At 44.2% G+C, this 22,085-nt stretch overlaps 2 protein-coding genes across 3 annotated transcripts; one reads left to right on the top strand and one right to left on the bottom strand.

Moving 5' to 3' along the window:
- The first annotated feature begins 250 nt into the window (after window positions 1-250).
- On the top strand, window positions 251-5,262 carry ndor1 (NADPH dependent diflavin oxidoreductase 1). Of its 2 annotated transcripts, none has more exons than XM_023338288.1 (15): window positions 251-347; window positions 849-1,057; window positions 1,624-1,701; window positions 1,852-1,949; window positions 2,020-2,118; window positions 2,191-2,292; window positions 2,369-2,593; window positions 2,788-2,915; window positions 2,982-3,193; window positions 3,269-3,376; window positions 3,443-3,557; window positions 4,356-4,502; window positions 4,617-4,735; window positions 4,814-4,908; window positions 5,049-5,262. In XM_023338288.1, exons 2-15 carry the CDS (start codon window positions 923-925, stop codon window positions 5,191-5,193), a joined length of 1,806 nt encoding a protein of 601 aa, XP_023194056.1. In that variant the 5' UTR covers window positions 251-347; window positions 849-922; the 3' UTR covers window positions 5,194-5,262. The 2 variants fall into 2 exon arrangements, with proteins under 2 accessions (XP_023194056.1, XP_005809812.1); XM_005809755.2 differs by having other exon boundaries at window positions 869-1,057.
- ntmt1 (N-terminal Xaa-Pro-Lys N-methyltransferase 1) lies at window positions 5,202-7,765 on the bottom strand. The gene is made up of 4 exons (XM_005809756.2): window positions 7,652-7,765; window positions 6,818-6,977; window positions 6,491-6,743; window positions 5,202-5,673 (listed from the first exon to the last, which is right to left on the bottom strand). The coding sequence occupies exons 2-4, from the start codon at window positions 6,974-6,976 to the stop codon at window positions 5,417-5,419; spliced, it is 669 nt and encodes a 222-aa protein (XP_005809813.1). The 5' UTR covers window position 6,977; window positions 7,652-7,765; the 3' UTR covers window positions 5,202-5,416.
- Window positions 7,766-22,085: the final 14,320 nt, after the last annotated feature.

A 22,085-nucleotide genomic window follows, 5' to 3' on the forward strand; every position in this document is an offset into this window, starting at 1 on the left:
ATTTCTGTATTAAAATATTTTTATTGATCTGATAATATTCGGATCTTAAATGTTATATTTTCTTTAGCTGGAAGCAGAAAATCATCATAATTAACAGCATTAAAGGCTTTAAATCACCATTCTGGGCGGAATTAATCCATATAATGTGTTTCACTCAGAGATGAGTTACTGGATTAAGTCAAATTTTCTACTACAGAAAAATAAAAATATAATCTCCCACTCTCTGTCTGGTTCTTGAATGCAGCGCGCCACCGGCTTGCCGTAAAGTGTTTCGTTTTTTCTGTTTTCTGGTTAGCTTCAACTAACTTTAAGGTCGTTTAAAGTTGTTCCCGATAAAGACAGCACAGGTAAATACTTTATCTGCGTAGTTTCTTTCGTTGTGTGAGTTTAACACGAGTGGAAATTTAGCCCGAGTGGAAATATTTGGTCATTTTCTCTGTTATCGGTCAGTTAGCAGCAGCTAGCAGCATTGATGACCTGCTCAATTTCCTGCTTTTAAACATTAATTTAATCTAGTAAGGAAGAATAAAACTAAAGGAAAGTCAATATTTATTGGAAAAATACTCTAAAAATGTTTCTCTGTTTAAAACACAAACTTTATTGGTGAAAATAAACAGATACTGATGTTTAGGTGTTTAGCTTCAGATCAGAAGATGATTTATTTTTGTCTAATATTTATATAAAAATCAAAGCAGACATTAGTTAACATGCAGGCTTGTTTTTATCTCCATGTGTTAGTTCGCATCGGTTCTGGTTCTGCTGGACCAGTTTAACGGTGTTTATTAAAATTAATTCATTTATATTTGCACTTTGTTGTTAAACTGTCCAGAAACTGAATGAACTTTTAGTGGTTCCTGTTTCCGGGCAGATCAGGAGCATCGTTCCCATCGGCTCACTTTCACCGGGTTTTGGGTCAGACATCATGGCGGCTCCCGCTCTGCTGGTTCTGTTCGGGAGTCAGACCGGAACCGCCCAGGACACGGCCCAGCGGGTCGGCCGGCAGGCCCAGAGGAGGCGGCTGAAGGTCCGAGTTCTGCCTCTGGACGGATACAACGTGGTGAGTCGAGTCCGGTTCTGCTGCAGGTTTTTGCTCATTCCAGCTTCCCACAGCATGACACTGCCACTGCCATGCTTCACTGGGGGCCAGACTTGTTGTCCCACCTGAGCGGTGCGACCCTGCAGCTCCTCCAGAGGCTCTGTGCTTAGGGCCATGTCAGTTGATCTCACTAGATTTCATTTCAGGGCATTGCAGTAAAAGGGGCTGAATACAAATTTATTTAAAAATGTTCAGATTTTTATTAGTTAAAAAATTTGTAAAATTTCTTAAGTTTCATAAAACATTTTTTTTGTTTGTTGCTTAAGTTTAAACTACAGGAAGGGAAGGGAAACTACAGGAAGGGAAGGAAAACTACAGGAAGGGAAACTACAGGAAGGAAAGTTTCTTTTGCAGGTTTATTTGTTTTCTTCTGGCTTTTTGTCAGAATCCAACCGTCTTTAAAGTCTTACATCTAAAATTACAGGGTTAAAAAGTTACGTTAATTTAAAAGTCCTGTTTAATGGACCTGGTGGTTCTGTAGTGACCGGGCGGGTCCAGTAACGGTTCTGGTTCTGGTTCCTCTCCAGGCCGACCTGATCTCAGAGTCTCTGGTTGTCTTCGTTTGCTCCACCACCGGTCAGGGAGACGCTCCGGACAACATGAAGGTAACGCAGGGTTTACTCTGAGTACTGGGTCCGGTCCGGTCCGGTCTGATCCGATCCGGTCCGATCCGATCCGGTCCGACCCGTCTGATCCGACCCGATCTGATCCGACCCGACCTGACTGATCCGGGTCGTTTTCCCGTTTCTCCCCAGAACTTCTGGAGGTTCTTGTTCAGGAAGTCTCTGCCGGCCGGGTCGCTGAGCTGCCTGGACTGTGCGGTTCTGGGATTGGGAGACTCATCGTATCCAAAGTTAGTTCAGAACCAGAACCCACTTAGAACCCGTTCAGGTCTCCGTTTAGAACTTTTTCTTCTTCTGCAGGTTTAATTTCGTGGCTAAGAAGCTCCAGAAGCGTCTGGTCCAGCTCGGGGCGGCCATGTTGGTTCCGGTGGGTCTGGCGGACGACCAGCACGACCTGGGGTGAGAGGTTCCTGCTGTCGCCGTAGCAACCGGGTCTGGACCGGACCGGGTCTAACTGTGCTCCTGCTGCAGGCCGGACGCCGTGATCGACCCGTGGCTCCAGTCGTTCTGGGAGAAGGTTCTGGTTCTGTACCCGGTTCTGTCCGAAGTGGAGCCACTGAGGGACGATGAACCGTGAGTGACCTGACCCGACCCGACTGGGCAGCCGGTTCTGAGGCCCGGTTTGAAGGTTCTGTTGTTTGTCCCGCAGACTGCCGCCGTCGTACACGCTCCACTTCCTGGATGAGAAGACGGACCAGAACCCGGAGCGGACTGAGACCGTCCCGGAGCGGAACTGGACCGACCCGGACCGGCCCGTCCCCTCAGAATCCAGTCCGTACCCGGCCCGGATGCTGTCCAACCGCCGGGTCACCGACCCGACCCACTTCCAGGACGTTCGGCTGCTCGACTTCGACATCAGCGGATCCAACATCCAGTACGTGCTCCGGTCCGGTTCTGATCCTGGTCCGGTCCAGTCCGACCTGATTTCAGGGTTCTAGGTAGCCGGTCCGTTCCAGGTTTCTCAGTCGGTTCTGGTTTCAGCAGATCCATTTTGCAGGAATGATCCGTAACGTTCCCAGACAGAGAACCGATTCCCGGTTCTGACCCAAACTCTGTGGTTCTGTTCAGGTTTTCAGCCGGAGACGTGGTTCTGATCCGTCCCCAGAACTCGGAGGACGACGTCCAGCGGTTCTGCCAGCTGCTCCGGTTGGACCCGGACTCCAGATTCACGCTGACGCCAAACGGCGACGCTCCAGGTAGATCCGCTCCACATAGATCCGCTGCTGCAGGTTCTGGTGCTGATCTGTCCGGTTCTGACCCAGTTCCGGCCCGGCTGCCTCGGCCCTGCTCGGTGCGCCGCCTGGTGGAGCGTTACCTGGACGTGGCGGCCGTTCCGCGCCGCTCCTTCTTCGAGCTGCTGGCCGCCGTGGCGACCTCTGACCTGGAGCGGGACAAGCTGCTGGAGTTCTGCTCGCCGGCGGGTCAGGACCAGCTGCAGGCGTACTGCGGCCGGCCGCGCCGCACCGCGCTGGAGGTCAGAGGTCATGCCCGCCGTCTGACATGACAAACCAGGCTCCCCGCGGTGACCCGGTTCTGGTTGTGGTTCCAGGTTCTGGCAGACTTTCCTCTCACCACAGCAGAACTGGAACCGGACCGGCTGCTGGACCTGATCCCAGAGATCCAGCCGCGCTCCTTCTCCATCGCCTCGTCCCTGAAGGTACCGCCGGGCCGTCGCCGCCGCTGGGCTGCAGCGTGACCTTTGACCCGGTTTGTCTCTCTGCAGGTTCTGCCCGGCCGGCTACAGGTTCTGCTGGCCGTGGTCCGCTACAGAACCAAGCTACACCGACCCAGAATAGGGCTCTGCTCCAACTGGCTGGCCTCTCTGGACCCGGAACAAGGTCGGTTCTGGTAGCTGTTTGGGTCCAGTTCAGTGCAGTCAGAACCAGAACCATACCGGGTCTCATCTGGACCCAGATTCAGTCAGTTACTTTCTAGATGTGCAGCTTCTGCAGAATTTACGGTAAATTTATCAGGAGCTGCTTTTCTCAGTGGTGCGGTCGCCATGGTAACAGCAGGAGCTTCGTGTCGCTTCAGAACCGGGTCGGACCCAGACATGGTTCTGTTCAACCCGTTAGAATAATTCAGAATTTGGAGCAAAAAAATTATTTTTATTCCTTAAAATGATTTTTAACCAGAGAAAAAAAAAGATTATAGAATAAAAATATTTGAACTTTATTATTAAAATATAATTTATTCTTTTGACTTTGTGTTATAAATTTATTCTCATAATTTTCTGAATATTTCTTCATTTTTTTAAATTATGGTCGTCATATTCCATCCACCTTTAAATGTTATTTTAATTTTAATATCCTTATTAAATGCAGACAAAATGAAACCATTTTTTATTTTTATATTGTGTAAATTAATGTTTAGCTAATTTTAAAGTAAGTTTAGTAGTTTTAAAGTTTGATTTTATTGTTAAAGTTAAAATTTAAAAAGTTTCTCAGCAGAAATTTTAATTGTAGATCCAAAACAAATTGCAGAATATTTTATAAATGAGATTCTTTATAGAAAAAGTTGTGTGGAAGGAAGAAATGTGGATTGACTCCAGTTTTTCTTCCATATAGAAATTTTAGGTTTTGTTTGTTGAGTTTCTGGACCATGACAGTGAGACCTGGTACTTCCTGTTCCTGTAGGCGAGGTTCTGGTTCCGCTGTGGGTGAAGCGGGGCGCCCTGCGGTTCCCTCCGGACCGGGACACGCCCGTGGTTCTGGTGGGACCCGGAACCGGAGTGGCTCCCTTCAGAGCGGCGCTGCAGGAGAGGCTGTCTGAGGGAAAAACAGGTGAGTTGTGGCGGCGGAGCTGCTGCTCCGGATCGGCTCGTCATCCTGATCCGGATCGGCTCGTCATCCTGATCCGGATCGGCTCGTCATCCTGCCCCCCTCTTCTCCCTCCAGCCAGCGTTCTGTTCTTCGGCTGTCGCTCGGAGACCAAGGACTTCTACTTCCGCTCTGAGTGGGCGGCCATGACGGCGGCCGGGAAGCTGCAGCTCTTCACCGCTTTCTCCAGGGACCAGGTCAGAACCCGACCCGAACAGACCGGTTCTGACCCGGTGAGGTGTGTGGTCCTCAGCTGTGTGTGTGTGTGTGTTCAGGAGGAGAAGGTGTACGTTCAGCACCGTGTGAGGGAGAGGGCAGCGCTGCTCTGGGACCTGATGAGCAACAAACATGGCTGCTTCTACATCGCCGGGTCAGTCCAGAACCAGAACCTCCTGTTCTGCTCTAGTTTTCTACGGATGAAGAGACCAGAAACAGAACTTTGTGTTTTTGCTGTTTTTATTTCGACCCGTTGGTTCAAACGTTCCTGACCCGGTTTCTGGTTCTGTTCAGGAACGCCAAGCAGATGCCGGCCGCCGTGCGCGACGCGCTGCAGTTCGCCTTCCAGCAGGAAGGGGGCGTGTCCGCCCAGGAGGCGGAGCAGATGCTGGTCACCATGGAGAAGACGGGCCGCCTGCAGAGCGAGACCTGGTCCTGACCCGGGCCCTGGTTCTGACCCGGAGCCTGTGGTTCTGGTTTGACCATCAATAAATCTGTTTGTCTCGTATCTGGCTTCATGTTTCAGAACCAGAACCAGAACCGTTCTGTCAGCCTCAGAGGTGGTAAAGTTCACATCAGGCCTGAAAAGGGGAGCTTAAAAACTGTCCAGGTGAGGGTGTCGCCGTGGCAACAGGCAACGCCGTGGCAACAGGCTCCGCCCCCTACCTGAGGGCCAGCGTGTGCACCTGGTAGATCTCCTTGGGGAAGTTGAGCTGCTGCTCCTCGTGGACGACCCGCAGGCCGGCCCGGCCCACCAGGCGCCGCACGATGTCCAGGTCCCGGCACACGCTGCTGTCCACGTCGTCGGGGACGACGCCTTCGTACGACACGTTGTCTTTGATGATGATGAGGCCGGCGGGACGAAGGGCTTTCTGGCAGCGCCGCAGGAACGCCACCAGGTGGTCGTCGGTCAGGTGACCTGCAGAAAAACCAAAAGTATTCATACCCCCAGAACCAGGAAGGAGAGGGGTGAAAAATCTGAAAAGTGTGGCAGACATTTATGTTCTCCACTAAACTTAAAATAAATCCCAGAAAAACCAAAGAAGAACGAGGAGAAAGTTCTGGTTCTGATGAGGCTCGTCTGTCAGCAGGTCGTAAACATTTCTGGACCAAAATATGTTTTTGTTCTTATGTTTTATTGGTTGGACGAGTCCAGATGATGTTTCACTGAAAAAAATATATTTTTAACGTCTGTCATAAAAAATCCTCATAAAATCCATAAAAGTTTGTTTCAAACAAACTATGAAGTGTTAGTCAGGCTAAGAAACGATATTATATCACTAGGAAAAAGACATAATAAAACTAATTTAAAAAAAAAATAAAGTCAGAATACCAGAAAAAATCATTTAGAAATTTGTAATAAAATGGGGAAAATATGTAATAATACGAGAATTTATACCAGAATAAAGTTATAATATTTCAGGAATAAAAGTTGCAATTCAAAAACTGAGAAAGAAAATGATAAGAGAATAGCAAAATATTTCAAATAAAACTCATTTTTAAAGATGAGTTTAAAAAGCTCCAGAGTTCTGTCATAGAAACGTTTGGCGGTGTTAAAACTTCACTAATAATTCCTTTTAATTATTACGGCTACGCAAAGTGAAAATTAGGAGAAAAAAGTCCGATGTTTTTTGGTAGAGGCCATAATAACCTTGGTCTGGATATTTTAGATATGAAATATTTTGGATATTTTAGATATTTTGGACACATCTCAGCTGGATCCGGCCCTGACTCACCGATGACCCACTGGATCCAGATGACGTCGTAGCGGTCCGGTTCTGGGATGAACTCCTGCAGGCCGCAGCAGTAGTAGTTCCCGACCCGCTCGGCGTCGTCGCCCAGGAACGCCCGGGCCTTGTCCAGGAACTCCTGGGTCACGTCCACCAGGTCCACGGTCCGGAACAGCGGCAGCAGCAGCCGCTTGCTGATGCGGCCGATCCCCGCGCCGCAGTCCAGCGCGCGGCCCGTCCCAGTCTTCCCTTCGCCGTCCTGCGGGGGGCGCCACACGTTGGACAGGAAGTGGCCACGGCGCTCCGGACTGAGCTAACGCTAACTTCTCTTACCCCGAGAAACTTCCTGAGGAAAGCCTTGGAGCCGCTGATGTCGATGCTGGAGATGCTGCCGTAGCCGCCGAGCATCCCGTCAACGGTGGGCGGGACTTCCTTCCAGTAGTCCTCCGCATTGGAGTAGAAGCTGGACTTGTCCTCCGCCACGTCCCCCATCCTGTCCACAGAGACGAGGGGAGAGGTAGGACACAACCAGGGAGAGATGGAGTACTGATCAGCTGATTGGAGCCAATAATCAATAATTCAGGAGACATCCAACAGACGGAAATCATTCCAACACAACTTTACCAAAGTCATCCATCTTTCTAGATCAAGATGGATGAACAGAAAGGTGACTGACTGCATCCAGCTGTGTTAATGTTCTGACCCGGTTCGGGTCCACTTCCTGTCCGTCCCGCCCTCTAACAGGTGGGTCTGAACCTGTCAGTTCCAGGAAGTGGGGGCAGTAACCTTGACCATATTTGGCAGCAGCTCAGCTGTCCTCAGCCGCCACGTGACCATCAGTCATCCTGCGCTGCAGCGACTTACAGCTTATATTTCTGATGTGACCTGAGCTTTGGTCGCTTTAATAAAATGTCTGAACCGCTACAAACACGGAAACTCAACTTCAGTATCAGACGGAATACTGACTGATAATGGATCTAAAGCCTTGCAGCAGAAAACCTGCTTTAAAAAGTCACTTTAAAGACCCAAACCTCTCTACTTCCTGCTAATTTAACAGCAAACTGCCGGTTAGCCGCTAGCCGCCGTTAGCTTCCCTCCCATCGGTGAGAAGCAGCAGCTCTGTCCGGCTCCGGGCAGCTTTAGTCCGGCTTAAACTCGAGGACTGACCTGGTTTAGTGTCCGCTGGACCTCTGGCAGTCCTCCTCAGCGTGTTTCACTCACTTTCTATTTGAGGACATCGCCACACGGACAGCACGTCATTTCCTTATTTGGTTTTCCTGGGAAATGGCCAGCAAGTAGCTCCCCCTGCTGGTAGATTTGAAGAAGTACAGAATCAGCAGCATCCAGGTTTATTGGCCTGGAAACGAACACGGTGAAATAATCTCACACAGAAAATCAGTTATTCAGCGAGAGGATAAAAACTTTGGGAAATAAAATCCTTTTGCCCTGCAGCAGGAAGGTCCTGGGTTCGAATCCCGCCTTGATCTGGGTGTTATTCAGGGCAAAAGAAACTTACTACTTATTCAAAATGTTCCTTTAAAAAGAGATGAAACAATTATTTTATATTTAACAAAACAATATTTTATTCAAACTCATAATTCTTCTATAAATTCAGTAGATGTTGATGTAACTTTTTACAAATAGACATTACATTGTAAGAATCGTTCTCTTGGGTTCCTCCTCACTGGCCACAAGATTAAAAATTAAAAATCATAAACCTTTAGCAAAGTAATCTGGCTTTAGTAGATGCTGAACATAAACAGAGGAAGTGACTGAGGTTTTATCTCTGGAGTAAACACAATACAGATCAGTAAAACCGTTTAGAAATTCACATCAGGAGCTGCTAACTGAGATTCTCCTGACATAAAAACATGTTTGTAATCATTTTAGACTTTAATATGAATACTTTACCAGCAGATGTACTTTAATCAAACATGCAGTTATTATACCTGAGGCTATAAAACGCTGCATGCCCGGAAAAACGACCAAAATTCAGGGTCCATCTCCCACAAAGCCCTAATGAGCTTCCGTAGCTGGCGCTCTATGCTAACTTTAGCAAGACGGTTTAATTCTACAGTTTGGTACATAAATAATGTAGACTAATGCATTAGATGATCGAAAAGAAGGTTAAATTACAACTTTTCTTCAGATTCAGTTTCCATGGTTACAGAGACCACGTGACAGTCCAGCTAGCTTGAGAGAGAAGGACCTCGCTGCAGCAAACAGAAAGGGGCGGGGGCGGACCTTTGCGTCAGTCCCATACCTTATTTGGAAATGGCTAGCTCCACCGTAAGCTAGCTGTTTGTAGTTAGCTGAAAGTCATGTCTATACGCATGCGCATATTCCTGGGCGTGTCTCTGTGTTCGCGCGGGGGATGGCTGCGTCATAATGGCTTATGACGTGAACCAGTATCAAAGGCAGCTTACTGCTACGGTTTAGATTGTTTTCAGGTAAAAGTCATTCCAAGAAGAGAAGCCGTAGTGAGCAGAACGTTGTTTCTGTAAGGAAAACTTTGGAAAGAAAAGATAAAAACTTTGAAAAATGGAAGAATCAAACGAGCCAATAAACAGAAGCATCCACATCTCCATTGACAACCTGGAGGACATCATATTGCCCCGCCTGAGCACTTTAACACCAGCGCAGTGGACCTTGCTTTCACAGGGCCTGAGGGATTCACATATAACAGGCGTCATGGCTGACATACTCACCAACATTTTTCAACAATGTGTGGGAAATTCACTGACCGTCCTTGTGCCAATATTGGAAGAAAACATGGAGAAGAGCATGAAGACCAAAATGCCAGATGAAAACATCAGTGTGCATTTGACCAACATGATTTCAACAGAAATGGCCGTCGTCCTGGAGGTTCCACAGCCAGAAGAGGAATGTGAGAGCAGCATGGAGCTGAACTCGCTGATGGAACAGGAGGTCTCTGAAAAGGTAACGTCCATTGCAAATGGCATCAGGAGAACCTCTAGTTTTCCTTCATCACCAGCAGTGTTTGCAAGTGGCTGCATTTCTAACCTGAGAAATTTCAATAACATGGTTTCCAATGCAGTTCAGTGTCTCCGCAAACACATAAACAGACCCAGATCAAGATGCATCGAAAGATACTGGAGTGCGTTCACTAAGAAGCGAACCTCAGGCGTGTCTCCAGCAGAAGCAGAGACGGCCTTCGACCTTACAGAGAGAAGCGTTTCTCCTATTGTAAAATCTCTCTACTCTGTGGCCTCAGTTAGCGAGAGCATTACTGAAATCATAGAGAAATATTCAGATGATGCCAAAGGCGCAGAAGATGCAGAATCTGGCCTAGATCATTTCGAAGTAAACGAGGTTGCAGACGGAATTAGCAAAACGATTATTGACGACCTTCATTACTGCAAGGCTGAAGGTTCGGTTGGACAGAAAGACCCAAGTTGTTCACGCGCTCCTCATTTTAACCTGAGAAAGATTCTTGGTGATATCAGAAACCTTTTCCGGTCAAAGAGCAAAACTGTTCCTCCTGCAAAAGAAGAAATTATCAAAAAACCACAATTTTCCAGGTTTGCCAACGACCAGTTTACCACCATGACGTCTACTTTGGAGATCTCAGTCCGGGATCCAAGTGACACAAATGTGGTGAAACTGAAACGAGGCAGATCTTTTTCAAACAGATTGGCTCGCCTCATGTTTCCTGGATGTGTTCCTGAGGATTCACCGGAGCAGGTCAGGTCAAAACTGCCTGACAAAACCGAAACAGACAAAATCCCTAAACTGGACTTTCAGTCCATTAAACCTCAGTTTGACAGACTGTGTGCAGAATTCATGAAAAACCCACAGCTGAATGACCGGATCAAGCAGTTTTCCAAGGAACTGACAGATAAATTATATACTGACATCACCAGTAGCCATCATTATAAACTTCCTGTTCCCCCTGAAAACCTTTCAGAGTCTGTTCTCTCTAGTGAGAAAATAAGTGACCTTTCTGGCCAGAGAGAGATTTGCCCTGAAATCTTCTACGCCAGAACAGAAGACGAGGTGAGGAGATTTCTCCAAAACATCTTCCTTTGGATCAGCGACGAGGAAACAAATCGCATAAGTGAGAGCGACAGGGTGTCCAATGTGCTCTCTGAGATCAGTGATCTCGTTGGACAGACATATGAGACCCAAATCCCCAGGGACTCCATCTCAACCATGGCACGCAAATCTGGCACTGACTCCTACCTTCAGACTGGGGTTATGGAACCAGACAGTAAATTTGTCACATTTGTTCAAGAAATCACTACGATTCAAATTGAGGAGCCAGCTGAAACCCCAGACCAACAGATGAGAGACCTTGAGATAGGTACGGCATCCTTTGTGTTTAGGGCGGTTTTAAACTGCTCAAAGAAAAATGGAGGGTGCTTCAACCAAAAGGAGATGAGGAGAATCTTACGTTATCTGTCAGGGGAGAGAATACATCTAATCACAGACTTCTCTGTCAGCATAGACAATGACAACAACACACATTTTGCTAGAAACCTCTATGAAGATCTGAAAGAGCAGTTTGGCTCTGCAGAAGAGCTGCAGAGGGCGGCGATGTCACCGAACGGCAAAGATTTTCAGAAAGCCTTAGAGACGCATTTAAAGAGCTACATCCCCAAGAAATGCAAGAAAAGTGCAGCTCAGAAAACGATTTCAAAAGTCAGAAAGACTGTGAGGATCCTCATCGGAAATCAGAGTCAATCCACCTGCCAGTAGATTACACACACACACACACACACACACACACACACACACACACACACACACACACACACACACACACACACACACACACACACACACACACACACACACACAGCTCTGGCAGAGTAAACAGATAACAGGAGAAATAATTTGATATTTGATAACAGACCAGACAAAATTCAGGAATACATCTATTATTAACTTATTATTATAATTATTATTATAATTATTAAACTATTATTATAATGTTTAGGTCATCAGGTCTTTTATATCTGGGTTCTTGTACTTTAGGTTTTCACCGGGTTCTCCGGTTTTTCCTTTTAAAAACCATTTATAATCTAATTAGATATTCTAAATGTTCCTCAGTAACAGAAAAACAAACTCTAAAAAACCAAACCACAGCTGTAACATCTGGGGTTTATATTAATAAATAAAAGAAACAAATTCAATCAGTCAGTAACCCAGCGGGTCTGGACTCATCCTGTGTTTGAGTTTCACTTTTCATTTTCTAATTTCTTTGTTTACTTTGATTCATCTTCATTCTTTGTGTTTTAGGTTTTCTACCTGGATGAAGTTTCTCCACCTTCTTCAAATCAGACAAAAATGGTGTCAAACGTTTGTGCTGCTTTGGCTTTAAAGATATTAATGAAAGGTTAAAGGTCAAAAGGTCAACTACTTGTACAAAATCAAAATGACCTTTAACCTTTCATTAATATCTTTAAAGCCAAAGCAGCACAAATGTTTGACACCATTTTTGTCTGATTTGAAGAAGGTGAAGTTACTTCACTCTTATATCTTTATTCATAATATTTCATTCTCCTCATTGTTAACTCCAAAGCGTATAAGACTTAATATTTTTTTCTTATAAAGTATTTTGAATCGGTTTAAAGTTGGAGATTTTTGAACAAACCATTTTTCTTTGTAAAACTGGGGGAGCGCTGAGTTCGGCCTATAATTATCAAAACTATCTGTTGCCATTTTTAAATATTGAAATTACTTTTGCTAATTTCATCTTTTCTGGAAATATACCACTTTGGACCAACAAATTACAAATATAGGTGATGGTTTAATAATACAGCCAATAGTTTTTTATAATCATCACGTCAATCTCACCACTATCAACAGATATTTTAGTTTTACTTTTGTTACTTATATCACCAAGACACACATTTCCACCTATTTTATCATTTGTCTTAGAAGAATCAAGAGGTTCATTTATATTAAAATTAAATATATATTCTGTGTACCCAGCAAATCTACCACTTATTTACAGATTTATTGATGTATTTTAACATGTGGTTTGGTTCAGATTTGAGTCCAGCGTCTGAATTTCCTGGGACACATGGAAAAAGAGGAACTTATTCATATTGCAGGAGCGGATTTGGTGACGGCTTTCCAAGTAAAAAAATACAAATAAAAAAAAAATTCTCATGGTTCAAAACTTTGTCAAGTTCACCGTAAACACGTAGAGTAAAAACCGGAAGTCATCTACTAAAATAATAAACGTTTCACTGCAAATCAACGTTGCTTCTTTCTGTTGGGGTTCCAGGTTTTATTTTGAAAAGCGTATCCGGAAGTAGAACATATCCGTCCAACACAACCTTTCTCAAACTGGTCATTGGTGGTCCGCGGGGGCCCCCTAGTGGTGCGAAAGATACTGCATGAGAGAGACTGTTTGTGCGAAGCTACAGTTAGCTTGAGGCAGAGAAGCCAAAAACTGTAAGAGTATCAATACTTCAACATATTTTTACTCGAGTAAAAGTAAAAAGTGTCCGTCCAAGAAGTTATTCAAGTAAGAGTAAAAATGTATTTTATAAAAAGTCAACCCAAATATTGAGTAACTGATCAAATTATCATCATCAGATGGACCAGAATATAAAGTTAAGTGGAAATTTTGGTATTTTAAGAACTAAAATGACAATAATTCATACATAAAATACAAAAATTAACAAAATCAGGCAAAATAATAAAAAAAATAAAGTAAATAATATTAATTTTACTTACCGCTAAAGCTGTAATCCCGAGTCGTTTTTCTTTCCAGAACTTCTGGACCTCCATCAGTGGAGGTTCGGAGAAAACTGAAGCTAAAAGTTCTGGTTCTGCCTGGTCAGTCTGCAGCTGCAGTTCCGTAACCCGGCCACATGATGGCAGTGTAGCTCCGAGCTGAAGCGATCTGCTGGCGGGTTTGGGGAGATTTCCTGTCAGTGTTTGAGTTTGATTCTCAGTGAAACTGTTAGCTGCTGAGTCCAGACTCAGAAACCTGAGCTAGCAGCAGCTAGCTGTAGCTAGCAGCAGCTAGCAGCCTGCTGCTTCCTGTTTCAGCTCTCAGGTTAGAACTTCCTGCCAGGTTTATCACCTCTGAACCTCCGGACGGATTGAATAGACCTTCTGTCTGAGTGTCATTCCTGTCAGCGTCCACTGAGGGGAGCTCCAGCGCAGAAATAGAAACTGCTAAAATAATAAATAAAGCTTCAGTTTTCATTCCAACGTTCAACTTAGAGGAGAGAAAATCAGAAAAACTGGGATTCTCAGTCAGACTGAAGATGTTGGAGTCAGAGATTTATTGTCTTAATGGAGATGAAAATAATCTGCTGTGTTCCTACGGGATAAAGTCCATGAACAGATGTCTGTGATTGGACTGTTCCCATCAGTACATCTGCTCCAGAGGGTCATTCAGGGCTTTTATTTTGTAGGAAAACAGATTCACATAAACAATTTTATAAACCTTAGATTTTTCCTTCTATAAAGGCAGAAAAACTGGAGAAACTTCGGTCACTGATCCAGTTTCTGTTCGGATTCCTCAGATAAAAACTTCAGTGATCAGGATGGATCTGCTCATCGTTTCCTGTATGACTGTTCGGTTCGGTAGGGTTGAGATCCCTGATGATCAGCACAACGCTCCACTCATGAAGGAAAACATGGCCGCCTGCAGAGCCTCTGCTGCTGCTCTACCTGCTCATCATCACTGACTGGAGATTTTCTGTTTGTTTTTCTCATAGTGAAGTTCCACCATCAACGTCCTGGTTAGCGCAGATCAGTTAGCTTTAACCGCTTTGTCCAATGGTGGGCACCGCTAGCTAAAAGATTAGCTAAAGCACTAATCATGAATATTAGTTCTGTTAACACTGAAGCATTTAATTAGTGTAAGCTAATGCCGAAGCGCTACACCAGCATAGTACTTAGCAGAAGATAATGCTAAAGCACTATAGCATAATTATTTGAAGCTAATAATAAACATTATATCAACATAATAATTAGCTGACACTAAAGCTAACACGCTATGCTAACATCTAGCAGAACATAATATTTTTGTTTACTGGTTATTACTGGTTATCATTGATGAGCTCCTGAGTACTTTGGTCTACAGATGATCTCTTGTTTCACTCAGTAGCTGCAAGATTCCCGGGCCCTTCAGCCATGTCATGCTAACATCATGCTAACTACCAGTTAGCATGAGACGTTGTGCTGATCTGCTGTTAGCTACTGCCTAACTGCGTCTCCAGGAGGTGGAGCTGCTGCAGGCGTTTGGTAACTTTAAATCTTTTTAATTGTTGGATTGTTTTGGGATTAAACCTCCAAACTGTGGAGCTTTAAATCGGCTCCAGCTCCGTTCCTGGCTCCACTGGTCGTTGCAGAAGCCGACGGTTTCTCCGGCAGCGGCAGCAGATGGATGTGTGGTCTGCAGACAGCACAGACACACACCTATTCAGGCTTGGGTGTTTTTATCCCGGCCTTATTGGAAAAGCGTCCAGCGTGAGCTCAGCACTGAAATTAGATATTGATCCTCCCCCGCCCGGCGCTGGCGCTCCACGCCGGTGATCCCTTCTCTTTCATTTAGACCTGCTCTCCTTCTCTCTGTCACTCCTGGGATCCATTTAATTGGGATTCTTCTCATTTATGCGTCCTGGCTTCCATCACTGGTTCCTCCCACACCAACAGGAGGTGAGGCGTGAGACTGGGAGAACTGGAGCTGCACCAGCAGCCTCACATTTACTGACAGTGGATATTTTTAGGACCATCGGAGGCATTTTATGTTTACTCTGAGTACATTGATAAATATTGTTCATATTACTGATATGTAGTGTAAGTTTTATGAATAATTTATCCAAAAATGGCTAAAGGAAAAGGAATGAAACAGTCTTATCCCACTTCAAAATAAGAGCATGAAGATAAATATCAAACTACTTGAAGGATCTGAGAATCAAAACTCCAGGTTTTACTCCAGCCAATCAGAGATGAAGAGTTCATGCTGATGTTCAGAGGTGGCACACATCTGCTAATATGCTAATAGAAGAGCTAACTTTTCAGTTAGCGCTTTAGCATTTTTGCTCATTTGAAAACATGTAGCGCCTTAGCTTCCTTGAAATCAAATTTCCAGATAAATCCTAAGCGCCAGTCTAGTTTTTAGTATTTAACCTTTAGTTAAATAAAATTTTTATCAGTGTTGAAGTTTTGTTAATAATTCTTTAAGTAGTTTCATGCTTTTATTTTGAAGTGAGTGAAGCCTGTTTAACTCTTTGCGTTCTCCAGCCACTTTGGGATAAATTGTTTATAACATAAACAAGATATCAGAAAAAAAAACAATATCTATTAATAAACTAAACACATAAAATATGTCGAACTTTATTCAGCTGAAGGTTTACATTCAAGTAAAGCAGGACTTTGGGATTTATATGGAAATTTTAAATGTTTTCAAAGTTAGCAAAAATGCTAACGCGCTCTGGTTTTAGCGTGTTAGCGGACATGTGTCCACCTCTGAACATCATTATGACCTCTTTGGGGAATCCCTGACCTCTGACCTCCTGTCCTGGATCTCCTGGATCCCGGTTCTCTCCAGGAGGAGGAACGCCGCTTTCCTCTCTGACGCTACAATAACGCTACAATAACGCTACAATAACGCTACAATAACGCTAAAAGCTTGTTATGGAATATTTGGCCAGGAAGCCAGAAATATTCCTGCTGAGTTCAGCGTTCGGCGGCGCTGCTGATGCTACACAAAGCAGAAATGATCTGACACTTTATGTGATGCACTTATTGATCTGATCTCTGACTTTATGGCTGCTGAAGCTGCGGCTGGTCGCTCTGCAGCCCAGACACACCGATACACCCAGATCCTGAAGTTATCACATTCCTGGAGATTTAACAACTTACTCACCTATTAATAACCAATATCACAGATAAAACATCAAGAACCGATCAGATCCTGACCCGAATGGTTCCTTTATCTTAAAGCTGCAGTTTGTCACTTTTAAAAAATGTTTTTTTTAAAAGTGTTTCCATGTCATGACAGTTTATTAGGAGACAGATAATCTGTGAACAGACTGATCTCCTCCATCTCCTCCATGAGCTGCTATTATGGACCAAAAGCAACCAATCAGAACCAGGAGGCGGGTCTTAGCGCTGTCCATCAACAGTGCTAACACCAGCTGCTAAATGTGCTAATGGTGTAGAAACAACTTACTGTTAGAGGAAGATCATTTATCTGCTGTCATCGTTGGCTATGCTAACTAGCCTTAGCATTCATGACAGGTTTTGCTAGTTGCAGAGCATTATTGACAGCGCTAAGACCCGCCTCCTGGTTCTGATTGGTTGTTTCTAGCTAGCACTGAGGGAAAACAGAGGCGATCAATCTGTTCACAGATTATCTGTCACATGGAGACATCTTTAACCAAAATATTAAAAAATAGATGTTTTATAAAACTGACATACTGCAGCTTTAAGGGAAAAGGTGAGAGGGCAGTCACTCTTCAAAATGGGAAAGACATTTCCCATCTTTTATTTTTCCAAATTTACTTTAATATGCATCAGTATTATCAATGCTAACGCTACAGAAGCTAACATCTGCAGCAGGAGATTCAGACTGTTAATGGAACGAAAACGTCAAGAAAAGAGGATTATGTAAAAATAATAGTTTTCCTTCTTAATAAACTGCAGAAATTTTATTAAATAAATAGTTTGTTTGTTGGAAAGGAAATGTAAATTATTGTAGATCCAAAACTTTACATATAATTTACAGGTTTATTTCATTAAATGAAAGGCGTCCAGGTTTTGAATGTTTTGGATCTCAATTGAAAAAACCAAACATTTTCAATAAAAACAATATTTCTGTCTCTCTTTGAAAAACTTTCTGTATTTATCCAGTTTAATAAATTCATGGAAAGGATCTAAATCATCAGCTGGAGGAGAAACTCTGCTGTTCTCAACCTGCAGTCACCCGGTGACCTTTGACCTTAGTCCAGCTGGCTGAATATTATATTAGCATTAAAACATTCATAACACTGTGAGCACATTTTCCAAACCGTCGGTGACGTTGCCATGACGATATTTTGTGGTTTTTCCTCCTGGTTTCAGAGCAGAGGGTGTGAATATTTATGAACCTAATATGTCTAAATATAAGTTTAATGTCTTTATTAAGGGCCGATTGAAAGAAAACTATAACAACGTCGCATGGAGGTGAGAATATTTTTATCATTCTCTGAGTGAATTTATCTGAATGAATTGAATCTTTTTTTTCTGCAGTTTTTTCCACTTTATCAAACGTTTTTGTTATTCTGAGACGTCAGATGGTTTTGTGATTGGTGTTTTCCTCTCCAGGTTGTTTGTGAAGCGTTGCATCGCAGCTGAATCGGTTCTGAATCGGTTCTGAATCGGTTCTGGCTCTGGGTTTCCTCTGCTGCTCGTTTGGAGCTGAAGGTTATTTTTATTTTTCTGAACAGAAACGGAACAATCTGCGAAAAGCTTTCAGAAAAGAAAACATCTCTTCCCCGCTCCTCCTCCAAACTCCCTCGGGATCACCTTCACTCATCACCTCATCTATTTTTTCCCTCCTCTGTTGCTAGGCAACCGACAGGAAGAGCATCACTCGGAGACGTCCAAACCACAGGAAGAGCTCCCAGAAAGACACTTCAGGCTGCAGACAAACAGACCTGGAAAAGCAACATGTCGGCCCGGTGCGCGCTGAAGGAGCTTTATGAGCTTTAATGGCTGAAAAACAATAAAACATCAAACAGGATGAGGAGGGAAACGATCCTGTCCCTCAGCGGGGACAGACGGGTCCAAACAGTTCCTGAACTGAAGAACTGGTTGTTAGTCAGTAAATGATCCGTTTCCTGCGTCTCTGAGCTGCGAGGTGAAGGAGGCTCTCAGACTCCTCAGCTGGTCTCTTTGTTTTCCACGTTGCCTTGTTGCAGAAGCAACCTGAGTGTTTGTTCTGGCGGCGCAGCGATCCCAGAGCTCCACCGCCTCGGTTCAGGTTCCTGCTTTATTTCAGGGATGTGTGTCAGAATATCTGCAGCTTTTCATCCTCAGTGCAGATCCAGACTGTAGACTGTTTATTCATTTTCTTTCCAAAATTTGGAATTATGTAAAAGTTTCCTGGATTTTCCTAAAATAAAACGTCCAGCAGAGAGAAAAGTAGGAACAGTTTGAGCTCATGAAGTAAAAATGTTGGTTTATCCAGTGAGGAGGAGCATAGAAAACCCCAAACAGACGACGCTACAAAATATACAAACATAAACTTTTAGACTGTTTCTTCATTCAGTAATTATTACTCTTGTTTAGGATAAATGTCACTTCAAACCGTCTGACTTTAGTCTGTTTAGTTTCCTCCATTTTGTGCTCACTAGCCTAGCTGCATTAGCAACGACTCCATGCTGCGCTTTCTTAGACTGAAAACTTTTAAAACTCATTTTAATAATAAACTGAACCTGCTGCGTTGATTGGAGCAGCTGGAATGAGCTGCTGTTTGTGAAGTTTGAGTTTCCTCTTCATCCATGTCTGGGATTTATGCCCTGCGTCGCGTCCTGAGATCATTCAAGGATTTTTATGTGATTTGTTTCAACCACAGACTCTTCTTCACTGGTTGGACACCAGAAGGTTTTCAGAAGTTGATTGATCATATTGGATCTCCACTGGATCCAGTGTTTATGTTTGTTTAAACTGGATCCAGTGTTTATGTTTGTTTAAACTGGATCCAGTGTTTATGTTTGTTTAAACTGGATCCAGTGTTTATGTTGGTGTAAACTGGATCCAGTATTAATGTTGGTGTAAACTGGATCCAGTGTTTATGTTGGTGTAAACTGGATCCAGTATTAATGTTGGTGTAAACTGGATCCAGTGTTCATGTTGGGTAAACTGGATCCAGTGTTTATGTTGGGTAAACTGGATCCAGTGTTTATGTTTGTTTAAACTGGATCCAGTGTTTATGTTGGTGTAAACTGGATCCAGTATTAATGTTGGTGTAAACTGGATCCAGTGTTTATGTTGGGTAAACTGGATCCAGTCGATGACTAACGGACCAGAGCGGTGCTGAGGCTCCGTCTCCCTGTTAGTAAAATAAATCTTGTGTCCATGAAGCAGCTGAGATGAGGGACGGCGGCCGCGGCTGATTTGCATGTGTGTGTAAAACCAGCTCATCTCCGGCTGCGGCTCAGAAAACGTCCACAGAAGATTTATCTGCAGTCGGTAATGTGGCCTCTTTTCATGCAAGTGAAATTCCTCCTTATCTCCCTGCTGCCTGCTTTCTCTCTGCTTCAGAGTCTTTCTCTTCCTCGTGGCGAAGCAGCAGCAGCGTTTCCTTCGCCTCTGTGTCACCTCCACTCCCTCCTCCCTCCCTCCGCCTCCCGCTGCTTCCATCCACCCTTCCCTTTTTTCCGCCGTGTGTTTGCAGATGAAACGGGCAGCCTGCCAGTTTTTCATATTTCTTGGCAGCAAAGTGGCGAGCCAACTTCCTGGGGATGGGGAGCGGCGGGGAAGGGGGCCGGGCCTCGCAAAAGGTTACATTTGCACAATGTGTCTGTGGAAAAAGAGAAACTGGCAAAGAGGAGGGAGAGAGTAGAAAAAAAAGAAGGAATAAAGGAAGGCGAAGCTGGGCTGGATCAGCTAAACGACTCCCCCGTTCAGGATAATGGAAAAAACCCTCTGGGGGAAAATTCAGTATGCAGAGGATCAGGTTGCATGAAGCCATTATAATGATGTGAATCCCTGCTTACTTCTCTTTTTGTCTTCTTTCTCTGGAATGCACACACACACACACACACACACACACACACGCACACACACACACACACACTCGCACACACACACACACACACTCGCACACACACACACACACACCACACACACACACACACACACACACACACACACACACACACACACACACACACACACACACACCATGCCACACACACACACACACGCACCCACCCACACACACACACACACACACACACCGACTCTGAACCTCCTTCACAGCTACGGAGAACCTCAAGGCTCAATCCCAGGACCCTCCTGATGTCGACCTGCTCAGGTTAGATTAGTTACCATGACTACGCAGATGATGCACAAATCCACATTGTGATGTCACCAGGTGACGCAGAACAGATCAGTGTGTGGATGAGAAAAACCTGAAGTTATTAAAGAGGAATGATCTAGAGCTATAGGTCTAGGGCTATAGGTCTACAGCTATAGATCTAGAGCTATAGATCTAGAGCTATAGGTCTACAGCTATAGATCTAGAGCTATAGATCTAGAGCTATAGATCTAGAGCTATAGAAAACATCAGAAGGAGAACAGCCTCTACAGAAGATACAAGATTTGAAAATTTAAATTTGGTTTTCAGTAACATTAATAGTAAATGCAGATTCTGCATATTCATGCTATATTTAAACTTTTTCTTAAGTTAATGTTTAAGATAATAATTCATATAAAAAATTAACATTTAATATAATTTATGTTTTGTACATTAAAAATTACACAGTTTGACTTTATTTGGTATTAAATTAATTAATAGCTAACAGCGCTAACTGATCCTGTTCTGTTATTTGTCTCCATGGAGCAGCTTGACCTTATGACCCCTGCAGTTTTCTCTAAGGTCGTTGTTGATGGAGGGTGAACTTAGTTTCCCCCAAATCTTAGCTCCATGTTTGTTCAATGAATAATGAATATTTAGTTCAGGTTTAAGTCACTGGTTTTATTTGCACCCAGTCCTGGTGGAGCTGAGGGGTGTACTTTCTTTCCAGCATGAACATCCAGAACATTCAGGTCCAACATTCTGTTCTTCATCATGTGAGGATGAGCAGCAGCTGCATCTAAATGAGAAATTAGCTGCTTCTCAACAATAACAGCCTCTGCTGCTGAAAACCGGCTTTTCTTCCTCCCTGCTCTCCACACACACACACACACACACACACACACACACACACACACACACACACACACACACACACACACACACACACACACACACACACACACACACCAGCCTCCTCCTCCTCCCTTTGCTGTGCTGCTTCTATAATTCAGATTCTGTCATGCTTGTTCCAGACTGCTGGCTCCAGCCCCCCACCGCCTCCCCTCTTCCTCCTCCTCCTCTTCCTCCTCCTCCTCTTTCTCTCCTGGAGAAGAAAAAAGAAAAAAGCTTTGGAGAGAAAGAAATAAAGCTCTTTGAGGGACAAAGCTGACAGAACCGCACACAGACAAACACAGTGAGAGAAAACTAAATGGAAAATGTTGAAGCTCTCTCTCTCTCTTGGTTTCTCTCTCTCTCTCTCATTAGTTCAGTTTTCTGCTCTCTCTTCATCCCTGGTTCTCATCAGACTCAGGATTTTATTCCTCCTTTTCTTTCATTTAAAACCTCCTGGACCGATTTAACAAACAGGAACTACGTTTCCCATGATGCTGCTGGCCTGGTAATGCTGACCTATGACCTCTGGATGTGAATCAGATAGTGTTGTGGGTCACAGTGAGAGGAGCTGGTTGGTTTCATTCAGCAGCTTTAAAACCTTAAAGTGTAGTTCATGCAGTACTTCGGTCTGCCGGCGGGGGCAGCAGAGAGCTCAGGTGTTGCTCAGATTCACCTGGTTTCCTTCAGCTGCAGATCAAATATGACTGA

Source organism: Xiphophorus maculatus, chromosome 8, assembly GCF_002775205.1.
Source record: "Xiphophorus maculatus strain JP 163 A chromosome 8, X_maculatus-5.0-male, whole genome shotgun sequence".
Lineage (NCBI taxonomy): Eukaryota > Metazoa > Chordata > Actinopteri > Cyprinodontiformes > Poeciliidae > Xiphophorus > Xiphophorus maculatus.